General features: G+C 43.8%; 1 protein-coding gene and 1 pseudogene across 5 annotated transcripts; both read left to right on the forward strand.

Moving 5' to 3' along the window:
• The window catches only part of LOC111981664 (cGMP-dependent 3',5'-cyclic phosphodiesterase-like), a 35,926-nt pseudogene extending 29,213 nt beyond the window's left edge, over window positions 1-6,713 (forward strand).
• Window positions 6,714-6,921: 208 nt separating this feature from the next.
• Window positions 6,922-20,220, forward strand: mtmr2 (myotubularin related protein 2). 5 transcript variants are annotated; one of them, XM_070449460.1, is made up of 18 exons: window positions 7,106-7,173; window positions 11,190-11,328; window positions 11,503-11,647; window positions 12,211-12,316; window positions 12,432-12,455; window positions 12,582-12,642; window positions 12,720-12,814; window positions 12,927-13,031; window positions 13,266-13,370; window positions 13,470-13,553; window positions 13,626-13,775; window positions 13,897-14,085; window positions 16,829-17,014; window positions 17,158-17,364; window positions 17,623-17,715; window positions 17,888-18,001; window positions 18,200-18,376; window positions 18,722-20,220. In XM_070449460.1, the coding sequence occupies exons 3-18, from the start codon at window positions 11,604-11,606 to the stop codon at window positions 18,884-18,886; spliced, it is 1,905 nt and encodes a 634-aa protein (XP_070305561.1). In that variant the 5' UTR covers window positions 7,106-7,173; window positions 11,190-11,328; window positions 11,503-11,603; the 3' UTR covers window positions 18,887-20,220. The 5 variants fall into 5 exon arrangements, with proteins under 5 accessions (XP_023867960.1, XP_023867962.1, XP_070305562.1 ...); XM_070449462.1 differs by having other exon boundaries at window positions 7,107-7,173; window positions 12,437-12,455; XM_070449461.1 differs by lacking the exon at window positions 11,190-11,328 and having other exon boundaries at window positions 7,085-7,173.
• Window positions 20,221-20,423: the final 203 nt, after the last annotated feature.

The following is a 20,423-nucleotide window of genomic DNA, read 5'->3' on the forward strand; positions in this document are numbered from 1 at the left end:
TGTCTCTCTTTGTCTTTCTCTCTCCATTTCCCCCTCTCCCTATTTCTTTTTTTCTTTTTGTATTATTTTACCCCTTTTTCTCCCCAATTTTGTGGTATCCAATTGGTAGTAGTTACTGTCTTGTCTCATCGCTGCAACTCCCGTATGGACTCGGGAGAGGCGAAGGTCGAGAGCCATGCGTCCTCCGAAACACAACCCAACCAAGCCGCACTGCTTCTTGACACAACGCACATCCAACCCGGAAGCCAGCCGCACCAATGTGTCGGAGGAAACACCGTACACCTAGCTACCTGGTCAGCGTGCACTGCACCCGGCCCGCCACAGGAGTCGCTAGTGCACCATGAGACAAGGATATCCCTTCTGGCCAAACCTTCCTAACCCGGATGACGCTGGGCCAATTGTGCGTCGCCCCATGAGCCTCCCGGTCGCGACCCCTCTCCCTATTTCTGATCTATATCTATACACATACATCTATCATCTTTCTCTTTCTCCCTCTCTTTCTCTGTTGATTCAGAAGTGATTGGGGTGGCTGAGCTGGTCAACAAGACTAATGGACCATGGTTCACCCGCCTGGATGAGGACTTGGCCACAGCCTTCTCCATATACTGTGGCATCAGCATCGCTCATGTGAGTGCACAGGCATCCCCTTTGCGTATCCTTTAGACCTTATAACTGATTATTACCTCATATATTTTTTTCTATAGAGTAAGGATATTGATAGATTGTTGATGACACATTAGTGTCATCTACAACAATGTTGTCATCATGATGAATGACTCCTGTGCTCTCTGTTCCTCCCCCAGTCCCTCCTGTATAAGAGGGTCGACGAAGCCCAGTTTAGGAGTCAGCTGGCTAATGAGATGATGAAGTACCACATGATGGTAAAGCATCCAATCAGAGCTCTTCTTCAACCTATTCAACTAATCTCTTCAACCTATGAATGCAGATCCAGTCAGTTTGTAATGTTTGGCAGTTAATGTCCTGACCTTTGACCCTGTCTGTCAGGTGTCAGAGGAGGAAGTGACCCGGCTACTGACTGTGGGAATCCAGCCTGTAGGGGAAATCTACCCCAGCTTCTCCAGCTTCACCTACACACCTCGCTCCCTGTCAGACGACAGCACACCCACGGTGAGACAATCAACACACACTCCTGGAGAAATACACTGGTAGTATAATTGATTTTTTTCTCATGTCTCTTGATCATGCCTCCTGCTTTCAGGCCATTATCAGCATGTTTGAGGACATGGGCTTCATAAACACCTACAAGATCAACATGCACATGCTGGCCAGGTTCTGTCTGATGGTGAAGAGAGGCTACAGGGATCCCCCATATCACAACTGGATGCACGCATTCTCAGTCTCTCATTTTTGCTACCTCCTCTGCAAGAACCTGGAGCTCTCCAACTACCTAGAGTATGAACACACAGAGATAAGCATTTACAAACTTTGCTACAGCAAAGTGAAACACACTCATGAACACCTAAACTCACACCGTAGCGTTCTCTTGTTTCAGAGACATCGAGATGTTTGCTCTTTTTGTGTCCTGCATGTGTCATGACTTGGACCACAGAGGGACCAACAACTCCTTCCAGGTGGCATCGGTAAGATCCCACATACCACAAACACACAGAATCCTATGCTGTATGTATATCTACAGTGCATTTGGAAAGAATTCAGACCCCGTCCCCTTTTCCACATTTTGTTATGTTACAGCCTTATTCTAAAATGTATTAAAACATTTTTTTTCCTGAATTTACACACAATACCCCATAATGACAAAGCGAAAACAGGTTTAGAAATTTTTGCAAATATATTCCAAATAAAAAACAGGAATACCTTATTTACAGTATTCAGACCTTTTGCTATGAGACACGAAATTGAGCTCAGGTGCATCCGGTTTCCATTGATCATCATTGAGATGTTTCTACAACTCGATTGGAGTCCATCTGTGGTAAATTCAATTGATTGGACATTATTTGGAAAGCCACACACCTGTCTATATAAGGCCCCACAGTTGACAGTGCATGTCAGAGCAAAAACCGAGCCATGAGGTCAAAGGAATTGTCCGTAGAGCTCCGAGACAGGATTGTGTCGAGGCACAACATTTCTGCAGCATTGAAGGTCCGCAAGAACACAGTGGCCTCCATCATTCTTAAATGGAAGAAGTGTGGAACCACCAAGACTCTTCCTAGAGCTGGCCGCCCGGCCAATCAGAGCAATCGGGGGAGAAGGGCCTTGGTCAGGGAGGTGACCAAGAACCCGATGGTCACTGACAGAGCTCTAGTGTTCCTCTGTGGAGATGGGAGAACCTTCCAGAAGGACAACCATCGCTGCAGCACTCCACCAATCAGGCCTTTGTGGTAGAACGGCCAAACAGAAGCCACTCCTRAGTAAAAGGTGCGATAGGTCGCTTGGAGTTTGCCAAAAGGCACCTAAACAACTCTCTAACCATGAGAAACAAGATTCTCTGGTCTGATGAAACCAGGATTGAACTATTTTGCCTGAGTGCCAAGCGTCACATCTGGAGGAAACCTGGCACCATCCCTACGGTGAAGCATGGTGGTGGCAGCATCATGCTGTGGGGATGTTTTTCAGAGGAAGAGACTGGGAGACTAGTAAGGAACGAGGGAAAGATGAACAGTGAAGTATAGAGATTCTTAATAAAAACCTGCTCCAGAGCGCTCAGGACCTCATACTGAGGCATATGTTCTCTTCCAACAGGACAACGACCCTAAGCACAAAGCCAAGACAATGCAGGAGTGGCTTCGGGACCAGTCTCTGAATGTCCTTGAGTGGCCCAGCCAGAGCCCGGACTTGATCCCGATCAAACATCTCTTGCGAGACTTGAAAATGGCTGTGCAGCAAACCTCCCCATCCAACCTGACAGAGCTTGAGGATCTGCAGAGAAGAAATGGGAGAAACTCCCCAAATACAGGTGTGCCAAGCTTATAGTGTCATACACAAGAAGAGTTGAGGCTGTGATCCCTGCCAAAGGTGCTTTTTAATACATTTGCAAACATTTTAAAAACCTGTTTTTGCTTTGTCATTATGGGGTATTGTTTGTAGATTGAGGGATACTTGTTTGTTAATCCATTTTAGAGTAAGGCTGTAACGTAACAAAATATGGAAAAAGTCAAGGAGTCTGAATACTTTCCAAATGCACTGTATATCATACCAACTGCCACAGAAAAGTGTATTACACAAACACGCTCTTCTGTCTTCTTTTTTCCAGAAATCTGTGTTGGCTGGCCTGTATAGTTCTGAGGGATCTGTGCTGGAGGTAAACACAAATACTTAATGAATCAGAATGGTATTATGCATGTCCCTCATCCTTAGGAGCCGATGACATGGATGTCAATTAAGGCAGCCACCCGCACCTCTCTGATTCAGCGGGTTTGTGTTAAATGTGGACGAAAAATTTCCATTGAATGCATTCAGTTGTGCAACTGACTAGGTTCTCCCTAGGCAAAACCATGGCTCGATGGTGCACTGGGTCGTTTCTGCCCTCGAGTGGATATGAAATATAATTGCAACCTCACCACTGACATTGAATTGGCTCTCATTTCCAGAGGCACCACTTTGCTCAGACGATTGCCATACTCAACACCCAGGGCTGCAACATCTTTGAAAAGTTATCTAGAAAGGTAAAACAAAAGGCAATGTAAGGACTGTACTCTTTTCTCAAGGTTTTTTAGTTGGTGTTATACTATTTTGACTCTGTTTCCACATTGTTTTTTTGATTGCCAGGACTACCAGAGGATGCTTGACCTGATGAGGGACATCATCCTAGCCACAGACTTGGCTCATCACCTACGGATCCTGAAGGATCTGCAGAAAATGGCCGACGGTAAGTTATCCCCCTACATCCTGTCTCAGTGTCTTATGAAAGATAGCACTTAATTTCTCTTCCATTTCTTATTATAATCATACTGTCTGTTGTGTCTTCCAGTGGGCTACAACACTAAAGACCCTCAGCACCATAACCTGCTACTGTGCCTGATCATGACCTCCTGTGACCTCTCTGACCAGACCAAGGACTGGAAGACCACCTGGAAGATCGCAGTAAGAACCCACTCAGATCTCACTCCTTTAATAACCAACGGTGTTTTCACCTTTTTTATCACATTTAGATCACTTTTATTGGTCTTAGTAAGATGGTGTAGGCCTCCATGCAGTATGTTCACATGAAACGCATGTCTGTTTTTGTTTCAGGGACTTATTTACAAGGAATTCTTTTCTCAAGGAGATCTGGTATGTATGGAATCTTTTTATTGCATGCCCAACATGGTATGCCTCATATTGTTTTCTGTCTCCATGTGGTACAGGGACTTTTACGATTTCCTCTGTGTGAGAGTGTGTCCCTGTGCTTGTGGCTGCAGGAGAAGGCTATGGGGAACCGTCCCAGTGAGATGATGGACAGGGAGAAGGCCTACATCCCAGAGCTGCAGACAAGCTTCATGGAGCACATAGCCATGCCCATCTATAAGTGAGCCTCTGACCGATCCCTAACCCCCAAATCTGGGAGATGATGGATGTAATTGTTCTCAGACAATGAGATGAGAACTTTTTTGTTGTTGTAATGCATATTAAGGGACCCCCTAGCTTGTCTGACTATACCCCCCCCCCCCCCCCGGCCTTTCCTCTACTTCCTCCTACAGACTCCTCCAGGACCTGTTCCCCAGGTCGGCAGAGCTGTATGAAACCGTGGCTAGCAACAGAGAAACAGTGGGGCAAGGTCTCTCACAAGCCGGGAAACGATTCTCTGGATTACCTAGATGCAGAGTTTGAGCAGCTACAGGTTGAGCAGAACGGACAGACGGAAGAGGGAGGACAGGACAGACAGACAGAGCAGGAAATGGACGATGAGACCAATGGTAGCCCTCCAGCACAGCCCTAGGCCGCAGCAAGACAACCAAGAGTCATGGAGAACTAACACCTACATCAAAGTGATTTTGATTTTATATTATGTCATACCCAAAATGGATTGTGGCTCAATCATTATTTTATTACCTCCCCCTGCAAAGACACCTATTTTACAGGATGTAGTGTTGTGGCTGATTTGTGCACAACAATCTAAATTATAATTCTCTCACATTGCAGCAGGTGTGGAACACAATGCAGACAGCAGGGGGACACAGAAAATGATTGATTACATAGAATTGGAGAGAAGAATATTAAGATGGATATAAACTCATTTTACAAATTTGTCTTTTGCCTTGAGTTTCTCACAATGATATTTGAATTTTGTGTGAATCTTTAAAGGCAGTTATTGAGAGTTCAGATAGAACCATGTACATTGTAAACCAGGGGTGAACGTAGATTAACATTTTTACCGGTATGGGACACCCAGGTGCGAGCAAGCATTTTTTGAATCCCACATAAAGTACAGGGTAGCCTACTCTGCTAACACTGACAAACAGACCAATAAAAACTAAAAGTGGCACTGACCCATTGACAAATACAGTGAATATGCACACACCGGGATATGGCCGATGTTCTCCGCTGGTGCCAATAAGGTAACTTAATTGAGCGAACAGTAGCATAAGAATTTTTTGATAATTAAAAGACAGATATTTTAATTGTCATCTCTTTACAGCAATAGCCATTTGCTTTCCAAACAGTTTTTCCGCGATTGTATTTTTAAATATTGCGATATGCCTGGTTGGGTCTCTGCTTTTCACTGACAGTAGTAACCCAATCATCTATTTTGTTATTTGCAGCCTGCACTGTCCAAATGGTCGGATCCTTCCGACTGTAGGCGATGCGATTGAAAACAATCCACAGGTTGTTTGTTTTTAACTAATAATCCTCTGTGGCCAAATCATGCTTTCTGGTGTAATAGCCTATTTTGAATGCTTTTATTTATGTATAGACAGGAGTAAGCTAAATTAGGCCATATACTTTCGGCAATTTAATTCAATTTACTTTAGGGAAAGCTTCCCCTAGCCTTATGGCACGCCGCCTATGCCGTTTAATGTGGCATGAACACAACCAGTCATGATGTTTTCATCAAATACGCTCCTTGTAGGCTACCCGCGCACATACGTCCACTCACAAAATCATTTCAGCATCCAAAACCCAACAGTGCACTGTGCAGCCACAATTTGATGTGGCAAACATGCAGTAATGTTAAATACTTCTGTAATAACCTATAGTTTTTTTGGGCATGTTGTATTAATTGTGATAMGCTCACGTTTTACCGGTAAGCACACCCCCACTATTTATTTTGCCGGGATGCCATAACGGACCATATTTTCAACCCGTTTGTAACATTGTTAATATATATACTTTGTGCCATTGTGTATATATAACAATGTTGGTGATTGGAATGTATAATGTAGGCCTACTGTGTATATTTTTTAAGTTATCAATTTACTAGTTTATAGCACACATATTTTTCTTAACATGTTTCTTCTCCCCTGTATCCCCTCCAAACACTGTTTTCAGAGTTTGTGTAAATCTGATCTGATTTGGACATTGCTTTTTGAATTTGTGACATGTAGAAATGGCATGGGGTCGATATGCATTTTGGTTTTTGTAACAGCTAACTATATTAAGTTCTTATGTTGATGTGTCTGTTTGCCTTTTTCAATTTCCAAATACCAAAAATATAGATAATTCTGTGAATTCTTGAATGTACATGTTAACATGATGCACTGGATATTTATATTTGTTCCTAATATCTGTGCACAAATAAAATGTTTTGCACACAATGTGTTGAGTACTTGTCCATTCTCAATCCTCATCTTCTCTCCCCATATTTCTCTTTAAAAGAAATCCCTAATACTGGAGCATTTATCTCTTGATAGTGTTGATGTGGTGGGCTACATGTAATAACCAGTAATGGCTGCGGGGGGCGCAACCCCAACCATAGATGGACTGTTAAAAAATAGCTCCAAACAAACGAGAAGTGAAACAAACCACTCCCGTTATTATGGACAGGGTCAAGGAACTCTGGGAAAAGATGGCAGCTTCCTGTCTGTACCTCGGATTTACTTTTCACCAAGGACGGAATCAAAACAGTTGCATGTAGATATCTGCCCTATCGCCTCAACCTGATAATTAATATACTTAAACTTTACCAAGATTTACCATGGAGAACACCGGGAGCATCGACAGTCTAGGATCGAAGCGATCCTCGTCAAGGCAGCCGAGTGTTGATTCATTGTCCAGGTGGGTTTGCACATCTAGCTCCCTGTGTAGTCGATTGACAGGCGCTTGTATAACTGACTATGCTACCTATCGCTATATAAAATGCGTCGAAACATTCTCGATAGTGAAGATACTGTATGTCATTATACGACTGTAATTCAATGAAAGATGTTTAAGTATTATCTGAACCTTACTGGGATTAGGGTTACAAAAGTCGCTATGGGAGGCAGCTCAAGAAGGTAATTTAACAGTTTGCCCAAAAAAGCAGCAGTGGTGTAAAGTAGGGGAGAGCGAGGTATGTTGTCACACTGTCTAACATTTACTGGACACAATGCATCACAATGGTATAAATGTCATACCAAATGAAAGGAGGAAGTCTTGGGCACATATTGTATTCATTACATCTTCATATCTTATTTCAGTACGGAGTTGTAGACAGTTAAAGAGTGTGTGCACTTGTGACAATTTGCCAAATCAGCAGGTAAATTGACACTACGTCGGGTAAATCGTCATATTGGATTATCAACAAATAAGAACACAACTAGTTAATTGAATATTGATTTTAATTTCAAATTCAAAACCAAATTCAACTTCATTAAAGAATTCAAAAAACAAAACAATCATGCCTAGAGAATCTGGCAAATCATGCCTTTTCAAATCAAAACAATGCTGGCAGAACACAGATTAAGTGGCACGACCACTTTACAAATCGAAAGTTCTCTGGCATGCACATAGATCCACGGTAATTGTTGGAATGGAATGCTGCAGATAACTTGCGTAAATGTCTCAAGTCTTAACAGAAGTGGTGTTTAAACACTAATGCACAGTTTTGTAACAGCCTATACGACATACATCCATACATCCATCCATCTTCAGTCAGTTCTGGCACACAAATTGCCTGGCCTGAGGTGGAAGCATCATGGGCCTATTTGCTGCATCTCACACACTTCACCCAAGTCTCCTTTCTTTTGACACTGTGTTAACAACCCTCCAGGCGAGCTTCAATGCCATACAACTCTCCTTCCGTGGCCTCCAATTGCTCTTAAATACAAGTAAAACTAAATGCATGCTCTTCAACCGATCGCTGCCTGCACCTGCCCGCCTGTCCAACATCACTACTCTGGACGGCTCTGACTTAGAATATGTGGACAACTACAAATACCTAGGTGTCTGGTTAGACTGCAAACTCTCCTTCCAGACTCACATCAAACATCTCCAATCCAAAGTCAAATCTAGAATTGGCTTCCTATTCCGCAACAAAGCATCCTTTACTCATGCTGCCAAACATACCCTTGTAAAACTGACCATCCTACCAATCCTCGACTTCGGTGATGTCATTTACAAAATAGCCTCCAAAACCCTACTCAATAAATTGATGCAGTCTATCACAGTGCCATCCGTTTTGTCACCAAAGCCCATATACTACCCACCACTGCGACCTGTACACTCTCGTTGGCTGGCCCTCGCTTCATACTCGTCGCCAAACCCATGTTCCAGGTCATCTACAAGACCCTGCTAGTAAAGTCCCCCTTATCTCAGCTCGCTGGTCACCATAGCAGCACCTACCTGTAGCACGCGCTCCAGCAGGTATATCTCTCTAGTCACCCCCAAAACCAATTCTTCCTTCTCCTTCCAGTTCTCTGCTGCCAATGACTGGAACGAACTACAAATCTCTGAAACTGGAAACACTTATCTCCCTCACTAGCTTTAAGCACCAGCTGTCAGAGCAGCTCATAGATTACTGCACCTGTACATAGCCCATCTATAATTTAGCCAAAACAACTACCTCTTTACCTACTGTATTTATTTATTTATTTTGCTCCTTTGCACCCCATTATTTCTGTCTCTACTTTCGCTTTCTTCCACTGCAACCAACCATTCCAGTGTTTTTAGTTTTTATTTTACTTGCTGTGTTGTATTCACTTCGCCTCCATGGCCTTTTTATATTTTTATTTATTTATACATATATTTGTTTGCCTTCACCTCCCTTATCTCACCTCACTTGCTCACATTGTATATAGACTTATTTTTTCTACTGTATTATTGACTGTATGTTTGTTTTACTCCATGTGTAACTATGTGTTGTTGTATGTGTCGAACTGCTTTGCTTTATCTTGGCCAGGTCGCAATTGTAAATGAGAACGTGTTCTCAATTTGCCTACTGGTTAAATAAAGGTTAAATAAATAAAAGAAAAAAGAAAGCTGTTTGAAAAATGTCTCCACACAGTGAGGCAGAAGCACTCCTCTTCATCTGATGATGACTTTTTCACGATTTCTTTTTTGAGATGCCATGTTTTTTGCAGATCCAGATTGACTCCTCCCCCCTCCTTGCTTCCCTTTCTTCAGAAACAGCTTTTTGCTAGATTGTGCCTTATTCTTTTCCATTTCTAGTGGCTGCTTGAATTGCTGTTTTGCGCCGTTTTCTTCCTTTGCAAGCTGGTTTCGGGGTCCAGCTTTTGGATATGGCCGGATGTCCTATGGAGTTGGTAGTCCGCTGTCAGCAATGGTATTGCTGGGCAAGGGTGACTTTGGTGCTAGCATAAGAACTGGGCAGGTCTGTGTCTGATCTCGTGCTAAGCAGGGCTGGAATGGTGTTGGGGCCTGGCAAGTTAGTGCTGGGGCCTGGCAGGGATGAAATGGTGCTGGGGCCTGGCAGGTTGGTGCTGGGGCCTGGCAGGGCTGGAATAGTGCTGGGGCCTGGCAGGTTGGTGCTGGGGCCTGGCAGGGCTGGAATGTTGCTGGGGCGTGGCAGGGCTGGTCCTGGTAGGGTTCTGAATGGGGCTGTAACGTAGGATGGCGCAAACTCAGTTTCCAGAAATACATCCCTGTTGTAAGGTTGTACCCCAGCCACCCTAAAGCCAGTCTGAATGTTCAAGGGGGTTGCAGCCAGAGGATAGGAGATTGTCAATTTATGACATTCCCGGGATTGTTCCTCATCCAGGCATCACACGTGGTGTTGATGTGCCTCTTTAGCGGCCCATAGACAGACCTGTCTAAGGGTTGAAGCCGATGAGAGCAATGGGGTGGGAATGACAGCATAATTATGCCATTTTCTTTGGCATAGTTGAGTCCATCAATGGACAGATGAGACTCGTGAACAGGAAATTCACCATAGAACATGGTCACACAAAATAGCTATTTGATTTGAGATAGCACCTCTAGTGTTGGAGGTATGAACAGTGACAATTTCCCTCCCTCTCCCCTACTTAAGTATTACTTTAAAGTATTTTTACTTAAGTCGTTTTTGGAGGTATCTGTACTTTACTATGCATATTTGACAACTTTTACTTTACTACATTCCTAAAGAAAACATACCTTTTACTCCATACATTTTCCCTGACACCCAAAGTACTTGTTACATTTTGAATGGCTAGCAGGACAGAAATGATCCAATCACGCATTATCAAGAACATCCTTGGTCATCCCTATTGCATCTGATCTGGCGGACTCACTAAACACAAATGCTATGTTTGTAAATTGTTGGAGTGTGCCCCTGGCGATCTGTAAAAAAAATAAATGGTGCCATTTTTTTTATTTTTATATATATATAGGGAATTTGAAGGGATTAACTTTTTACTTACAAGACTTAAGTATATTTTAGCAATTATTTACTTTTGATACTTTAAGTATGTTTAAAACCAAATACTTTGACCAAAAACCAAAATACAAGTAGTATTTTACTGGGTGACTCACTTTTACTTGAGTAATTTTCTATTAAAAAAGGTATCTTTACTTTCTCAAGTATAACAATTCTGTACTTTTTCCACCACTGGAAAGTAGACTTATTTTCTACTAGTAGTACTAACTATACTGAACAAAAATATAAACGCAACAATTTCAAAGATTTTATAGTTCATATATGGAAATTAGTCAATTGAAATAAATTAATTAGGCCCTAATCTATGGATTTCACATGCCTGGGAATACAGATATGCATCTGTTGTTCACAGATACCTTAAGGTAGGGGCGTGGATCAGAAAACCAGTCAGTATCTGGTGTGACCATGTGCCTCATGCAGCGTGACATCTCCTTCGCAGAATTGATTAGGCTGTTGATTATGGCCTGTGGAATGTTGTCCCACTCTTCAATGGCTGTGCAAAGTTGCTGGAACTGGAACACGCTGTCGTGGATGTTGATCCAGAGCATCCCAAACAAGCTCAATGGGTGAAATGTCTGGTGAGTATGCAGGCCATGTTCAGATCCTTGCGACATGGGGCCGTACATTATTATGCTAAAACATGAGGTGAAGGCGGTGGATTAATGGCACGACAATGGGCCTCAGGATCTCATCACGGTATCTCTGCATTCAAATTGCCATCGATAAAATGCAATTGTGTTTGTTGTCCGTAGTTTGCCTGCCCATACCAAAACCCCACTGCCACCATGGGGCACTCTGTTCAAAATGTTGACATCAGCAAACTGCTCGGTACAGTTGAAACCGGGATTCATCCATGAAGAGCACACCTCTCCTCCAGCGTGCCAGTGGCCATCGAAGGTGAGCATTTGCCAACTGAAGTCGGTTACGACGCCGAACTGCATGTGGTGGTCCTGGGCTGGTGTGGTTACGCGTGATCTGCGGTTGAGGCCGGTTGGACATGCTGCCAAATTCTCTAAAATTACATTAGAGGTGGCTTATGGTAGAGCAATGAACATTCAATTCTCACAACAGGTCTGGTGGACATTCCTGCAGTCAGCATGCCAWTTGAGACATCTGTGGTGTTGTGATAACTACACATTTGAGTGGCTTTTTATTGTTCGCAGCATACAACTAAATAAGTTGTGCATATGGAACATTTCTGGGATCTTTTATGTCAGCTCATCAAACATGGGACCAACATTTTATATGTTGCGTTTATATTTTTGTTCAGTGTAGTTAGCTAGACACAATGGCAGATTCCACAGCCATCTAGTCTGTGGGCAAACTTAAGTAGCCCAGGGGACTGAAAAACAGAGGGTCTAACAGACAGTGGATATATTCTCCAGTCCTCTGGGCTAGGTATGATATTTTTGCTCAGTATCCTAAGATATAGAACATGTATTCTGCCATTCTCTTCACAGTACCTCCACCTCTCGTTCTGACTGGTCCACTCACGCTGCCAAGCCCACCTTTGCAATGTCTTCTGACAATGTGTCCATCTCAACAGAGTTTTCCCCAGAGCTACGGGTTGGTACATGGCTCTTCACTTACAACTTTACGTAGATTTAGGTCTACTAATGTAGCAGTAACAGCTAAAACATGTCTGCCTTTGTCCCTCTTGCTTTTCTTCTATTGATTTCAGGGCAGACCTAAAGCGGTTGCCAAGGTATATTCTTCAATCCCTCTTCCCTTAAAGATTTGTGTTGGCATTTTAATTAAAATAATCTACTTCTATTTTCAATTGGCTTCTCTGTATGTTTTACCTATCAATGGAATCTTGTATTATATACAGGTGCTCAGGGATTCAAAAGAAGAACCACAGTTACTACCAAAGGAAAGTGTGCAAGACATGGGTATGTCACCCCCCTTTTGTGGCCATCTATCGGTTATTTTGAGTTTAATGTAATGACCTGCTTAAACTTTCTAACAGCCAAAGATGTCACCTACATCTGTCCTTACATCGGTGCACTGAGGGGGACATTGACTGTCACCAACTACAGATTGTTTTTCAAATGCATGGACAGGGTATGTAGGCTTTTGTTATACTGATATAACAGTCATAATAGCTTTCCATCTGTCTCCATTCCACCCTTCAGGATGTCAAATCATTGTTTTTATTATTTCCTATGTCTCCTAGGAACCAGCGTTTGTGCTGGACTTGCCCCTGGGGGTAGTGAGCCGGGTGGAGAAGATAGGAGGTGCATCTAGCCGTGGTGAGGTCTCCTACGGGCTTGTCTGCAAGGTGAGCAGTGACCACCACAAAAATGCCTGGAACATCCCTTACCTGATGTTTGTCCTAATATATCATCTATGACGCTCTCAAAGAGAACAAGCATTTTTCTTATACTCTTGTGCCCTGATGAAATTACCATGAATGATTCAGATACATCTGTTTAAACGTGACTCCAATCACTGCACTAGTGTACTTCTTTCTCTGAGTGTAAATGACAGTGGTTACAGTGACCGGTCTCCTCAGGATATCCGTAATCTGCGGTTTGCACACAAGCAGATGGAGGATTCACTCAGGAAGTCCATTTTCGAAATCCTGATGAAATTTGCCTTTCCTGTTTCTAATGGTCTGGTGAGTGAGTCACTAGGTCTCTGCTACCCCTGGTATGTTACTGTGTGCTGTATGTACAGACCCAACTGACTTGACTATTTTTCCGTCTATCATCCACAGACAATCTTTGCCTTTGAGTATGGGCAGGTCTATCCTGAAAATGGCTGGAAAGTGTATGATGCTCAAGTGGAATACAAAAGACAGGTATTTGAAAGATTCTGAAAATCTGGGCTCTGGTTATAAGCTGTTTATACACTTGTGGTGGGGTGTGTGTAGGGCTTACCCAACGAGAGCTGGAGGATAACTAAAGTGAATGATCACTACGAGCTGTGTGACACTTACCCATCAACCCTGGTGGTGCCTGTTAACATCCCAGATGAGGAGTTGAAGAGAGTGGCTGCCTTCAGAGCCAAGGGCAGGATACCTGTGAGTTAATATTTACACTTTACACTGTCTGCGGTACCTCTGTAGTAGTACCTTGATGTAGTACTTGTGGTCCAGTGTTGTGTTCCTGTCCATACCAATGCCTCTGCTGTGTGCGGTGCAGGTGCTGTCATGGATTCACCCAGAGAGCCAGGCCACAGTGATCCGCTGTAGTCAGCCCATGGTTGGGGTCAACGGCAAGCGCAGCAAAGACGATGAGAAGTACCTCCAGACCATCATGGATGCCAACGCTCAGTCCCACAAGCTCTTCATCTTCGATGCCAGGCCTAGCGTCAATGCTGCTGCCAACAAGGTATGTTATTAGTAATAATAATATTTATGAGTGCGAAGTGCGTTTCCCATACTCAATGCCAATACAGTTCAATGCTCAACCGATAGCGTTATTTGCTGTGGAATTGATGTTGATCTTCTCTCACAGATCTTCTGTAAGTATGAAAACTATTCACTATCGTTCAGGGTATATGGGAACGTTCTCCAGCAAGAAAACCAAAAAAATTAAATAAAGTCACTGACAACAACCAAAACAGGTGGGGTTTTAAGAGGGGTTCTGAAAGACACTCATGGCGTTGTCCACTGAAAGTTGACTAGCAACAACAACTGGAACTTAAGACACCCACCATAAGCGCCCACTAAATTTGCCCAAGAACAGGGAAACAAAATTAAAACCCACACCAAACTTAGACAGGAAGCAAAGCAAAAATATAGGTGAAACGAAAACAGTGAAGATCAGACAAAGGAATGTTTTTTTTCTAGAAATCAAATAGGGCGCACCAACTAAAGGTGTTGATCCTCCACATCTCTCAAGACAACTGGAACACTGGGCCAGCCACTTAAATAGCATCTGGGCCAGCACAGGTGAAACACCTTCCCACTAACAAGATGGCAACCAGCACATGTGTAACACATACTGACTAACGAGATGACGCCAATCAGCGCACCCTATGTACCAACGCGCTATACTTGGCAAAAAGTCCAACCTCAATACATATAAATGGGAAAACCAAAACCTGTAACACCTTCTTTCTTATGACAACAAATATATCCTATATTTTGTTGGACAAGTTTGTTCACCACCAAAAGAAAACAACTTTAATTTCACTTAAATGCGTTGCTACTTATGCGTCGCCTTTTCCAATATAATCATGGTGTCTACTGTCAACAATTAAATACAAGACAAAACACCCCCCCCCCCCCTTTAAATGTTATTATTTTTATATAGTTGCCTAAAACGCAGAAGTTTTGAGAAACATGTAAAATAAAGTATGTTTCTTATACTCTCATCGCACTGAAACGAGCGCAACCAAAACAATACTCATCTCCAAAACAGCAAAACGTGCAGTCAAACAAATTGTGAGCCAGGGCAACACACTGGCTAAATGCAAAACACAAAACTTATTGACTGCCCACCCTTGAAAGACAATCAGCAACCAAGTTGTCCTTACCACCGACATGTCTGATTTTCAATTGGAAACTCCTGTAATATCCATAGTAACTTTCCTCTCGTGATTTTTCTCAGTGGAATGGCCTCAGGGAAACGAGTGGCAGCACACGTGATGGCTAAGAGAAACTGGTTACCACTCTTTGCTTTGGGCAAAGGACCAACACAATCCACCAGAACCTTGCTGAAAGGTTTGTCAAAAGCAGGAATAGGCTGCAAAGGTGCAACCACCACAGCTTGGTTCGGTATACTCATCCGCTGGAAAACATAACAGGATTTACTGTAAGACACGGCATCCTGTTTCAGACCAGGCCAGAAGAAGTTACGCAAGATACAGTCATACTGTATCAGTCATACATTTGACTCCAAGATGGCCTGCCATACTACTATTGTGAGCCAACCTCAGTATCTCTTATCGAAGCGTAACTGGAATGACAATTTGAGATGCACTGGGCCAATCGTCCTGCCCAGAAGTAGCGCGAGAATGCCATTTCGTCAGTAGAATACCATCTCTTTTTTCTTTCTTTTTTTTTCTCCCCTATTTTCGTGGTATCCAATCGCTAGTAATTACTATCTTGTCTCATCGCTACAACTCCCGTACGGGCTCGGGAGAGACGAAGGTCGAAAGCCACGCGTCCTCCGAAGCACAACCCAACCAAGCCGCACTGCTTCTTAACACAGCGCGCCTCCAACCCGGAAGCCAGCCGCACCAATGTGTCGGAGGAAACACCGTGCACCTGCCCCCTTGGTTAGCGCGCACTGCGCCCGGCCCGCCACAGGAGTCGCTGGAGCGCGATGAGACAAGGATATCCCTACCGGCCAAACCCTCCCTAACCCGGACGACGCTAGCCCAATTGTGCGTTGCCCCACGGACCTCCCGGTCGCGGCCGGCTGCGACAGAGCCTGGGCGCGAACCCAGAGACTCTGGTGGCGCAGCTAGCACTGCGATGCAGTGCCCTAGACCACTGCGCCACCCGGGAGGCCCCAGAATACCATCTCTGTCAAAGTAACTCACACAAACTTTATCAAACTCCTCCTCTGGACGTATCTCAGAAAAAAGAGGGGAGAGGGAGACATCTTTACAGATCGACCATGGTGGGATTGCAGGCATCTTCCTCAACACTAGACTTGCTCGCAGTGACTTTCTTAGACATAGCACGTGTAACGGCACACGCTGGGAACACGCTAGTGTACTTTTCTGATTACCCATCAGGTTCCTCTACTCTGGGTTCCTTACAAATGACAGGATTTAGCCCAACCTTCTCCAGCCAGATCGTTTCCCAAAATGAATGAGACCCCCTTCACCAGTATGCTAGGCCTCACACCGACAGCGGAACCAGAATTAAGATCAGACTCGAGTTCCACATTACACAAAGGAGCTTCCATGCAACCCATCTCCATGCCTTGTGCTACACACTATAACCAGTTGCTGAAGTGTCAGACAAAGGCAAAACAAAATGAAGGACTGGGCTGCCCCAGTGTCTCGCAGTATCTTCACTGGCTGCTTAACAGCATCGCTACTCTGAAACATAAATGAAAAAAACCTGTAACAATGTTAAATTACAAGAGATGACTACATTCTCTGTGTTGTCCTCAGATGAAAGGGGGTGGCTATGAGAGTGAGGATGCCTATCAGAATGCAGAGTTGGTGTTCTTGGACATCCACAACATCCACGTGATGAGGGAGTCACTGCGCAAGTTGAAGGAGGTAGTCTATCCCAACATCAAGGAGTCCCATTGGTTCTCCAACCTCGAGTCCACTCATTGGCTGGAACACATCAAGGTGAGGGGAGAGAAAATAAATCAAGGTTGAGATTATTTGTTTCGTACATAAAGAGTTAGAGAGTGGAAGCAGAAAATGGGGAGAAGGTGTGTCTTGGATGCTGTTCCAGCCCATGTTAACCTGTCTGTCTGTGCCCTGCGTAGCTGATCCTGGCTGGGGCGCTGCGTATTGCAGACAAGGTGGAGTCAGGGAAGACGTCAGTGGTGGTTCACTGCAGTGATGGGTGGGACCGTACTGCCCAGCTCACCTCCCTGGCCATGCTGATGCTGGACGGACACTACCGCACCATCCGCGGCTTCCAGGTGCTGCTGGAGAAAGAGTGGCTGAGCTTCGGCCACCGCTTCCAGCTGGTAAATAAGCCTTTACTCTCTCACTGTGTTGTGTTCCTTATACCAAGCCTCAATACTTGGGCCACATTTTGGAAATGCTTTGGACATTCTAATGTGGTAAGAGAAGTTGAAATGGTTTAAAACTCTGGATGGCTACATCATTTCCTGAATCGGGTCACATGGGTCAACCATGGCCCATGGCACAACTTCACCCTTTCCTGTTTCTTGTGTTTTGTTCAGCCATTATGGTCACATGACTCCCTGTTCTTCTTCTTCCAGAGGATCGGTCATGGGGATAAGAACCACACAGACGCAGACCGCTCGCCTGTCTTCCTGCAGTTCATAGACTGTGTGTGGCAGATGACCCGCCAGGTGAGTGACATCACTGTTTGGTGCTGATGGATTAGGGCCCTGAGTTTTTCCTAACCATATGACCTGACCAGGAAAAGCTCTGGGCCCTAGTAAAAAGTACACGGGTCCAACGTCCCCTTGGATTGTGTTTATTACGTGTGAATTGTAAATTAACTGTTGTTGTCSTCTTAAGTTTCTTGCAGCCTTTGAGTTCAACGAATACTTCCTGATCACCATCCTGGACCATCTGTACAGCTGCCTGTTTGGGACGTTCATGTGTAATAGTGAACAGCAGAGGGTGAAGGAGGTGAGAGTGCCAACAATGGCGTTAGATTAACGACAAACGCATGGAGTGCAATGCAGAAATGTGAAACTAAATTAAATATGGTCTGTCTTGGATAACATTTCATACAGTTGTTTAACAGTGCTAATAGGAATATGCTAAGGGATATATTTGATTTGCTTATGTTAACACCCACATGTCATACATTGTATTGTTCTGCAGGAGCTGCCCAAGAAGACAGTTTCCCTGTGGGCCTACATCAACAGCCAGCCAGAGGAGTTCACCAACCCTCTGTATGTCAACTATTCCAACCATGTGCTGTTCCCAGTGGTCAGCATGCGCCACCTGGAGCTCTGGGTGGGCTACTACATCCGTTGGAACCCTCGCATGAGGCCACAGGTCTGTGAAAACTACCTCACTTTCATAGCAGGAGTAAGGAAGTTAATGGTAGTAATATTTATGCTATCTGGTATAATTAGTATGAGTAAATGTCACAGGAGGTTGGTGGCACCTTAATTGGGGAGGACGGACTCGAGCGGAATGGTATCAAATGCATCAAACGCATGGTTTCCTTGTGTTTGATGCCATTTGTTCCGTTCCAGCCATTGTTATGATCCTTCCTCCCCTCAGCAGCCTCCACTGGTAAATGTACATGTCCATTCATATAAATGGCTGTTTGTATGCTTGTTATAGCATAGTTATATTCTAGTGTTGACCATTACCGTTTGTCTACCTTATTCCCAGGAGCCTGTTCACCAGCGCTACAAGGAGCTGCTGGCAAAGCGGGCGGAGCTTCAGAAGAGGGTGGAGGAGCTACAGCGAGAGGTGAACAATCGCTCTGCCTCCTCATCCTCGGAGAGGGCGGGCTCTCCCACCCGCTCCATCACTCCAGTTCAGACCTTTGTCTGACAAGCAGACAGACAAAACCCAGGGGGATGGTGACCGGAAGCTTACAGTAGACGGCTGAGGACAGAGGCCCAACACCTATAGGAAGCAAAGCAACCAACAAGTGTCTGTAGAAACCGCATATTGGCCTTTGGCTGCTCCACCTCAACAGCTGAGGTCGTATAGAGTCAGAACCGTAGAATGAGAATAAGAACATTCATTTATATCTCTATGGTCAGAACCTTCTGCTGCACCAAACAGAGCTGCCTTTGTTTCCAACCACCTTGCTACAGCCATACTACACTCTACTGACCTCTGCTGCCAGGGTCAAGAGTACTGTAACATATTATCATCAAATAAGTATAAAATATCACATCAGCTTACTGTATGTAGGTATTACATTTATTCTAAGTGATACGTACACTAATCGATTAATAGGATAAAACAAGCAACACACTAAAAGTAAAAGCTCAATTAATTCCTCCATTGTTAAAGCAGGGTGGAGAGTTATTCCAAAAATGCAGGCTATTTAAACAATGTATGTTTATTTCTACTTGACATAATCCAAATAGGGTTTGAGGTCAGAATTGTCTCCACTAATGGTTTTGGAGTTGAGAAAATAGTTACTGAATGGACACATTTTGACCAAATAGGTGTGAATGAATCAATGTGGGCATGGGTGGGTGTATTGTTAGTTATGTATGACATTTCATCTGATCAGTATGTTGATGTTTTTAAGCTGTCGAATTCCTTTTATTAGCAAGTTAACTGCATATTATTTTCTGTCTCGTAGGTTGTGTGTATAGTTTACAGTACACCATATACTTATATGCTTACACTGAGTTCTGAGTCTCATTCCTAATTGATTAGGTTATAACTTGAGGGCTTTTTGACTGCAAAGACCAGTTAATCATCTAATACATTGAATTGTTGCAATGAGTGGTCATCTTGACTCAGTTAAATATTGTTAACCATAAGCACGAAGACTGATCTGTCTACTGTATACCATCCCTCACTCCTACAGCAAAGATGGTGGAAATCTTTATGATATGGACTAGTCTAGACAAGTCTAGCTAGAGTTATGCTGTGCAGTGCATCATGTATAGGGAGGATGGATAGTGTTAGAGGGTAGCTATATGAATGTATGTTAGAACTTTGGCCCTGTTATCTGCTTATGTGTATATTGTGGTGATTTCTGCGATAATATCACGTTGCAGACTGCTCACTCAGAAAATTGATCATCAGGATTGACAATAATGTGCATTTAATGGTTTAGTTATGGTTTTAAAATGAAAGCTGTAACCAAGTGCTTCTTGAAAGGTCATACTCACAGGTTCTTAATAAATGCTGCATATGTATTGTTGGATTCTAGCTTGAAATACTTGCTATACTAGAAGTTAATGATTACATGTATATGGTGGGGTCAATGGAGGGTGGATAAAAACTAGGGGCCTGGAAAGTTAATGAGTGAGGGAAAAGGCAATCACCTGGTTGGATAGGTGTGGATTAGTGAGGAATTTGGGCCCAGGTCAGATGAAGTGAGTTTTTATTACACACACCA

This window comes from Salvelinus sp. IW2-2015, linkage group LG20 (assembly GCF_002910315.2).
Source record: "Salvelinus sp. IW2-2015 linkage group LG20, ASM291031v2, whole genome shotgun sequence".
Lineage (NCBI taxonomy): Eukaryota > Metazoa > Chordata > Actinopteri > Salmoniformes > Salmonidae > Salvelinus > Salvelinus sp. IW2-2015.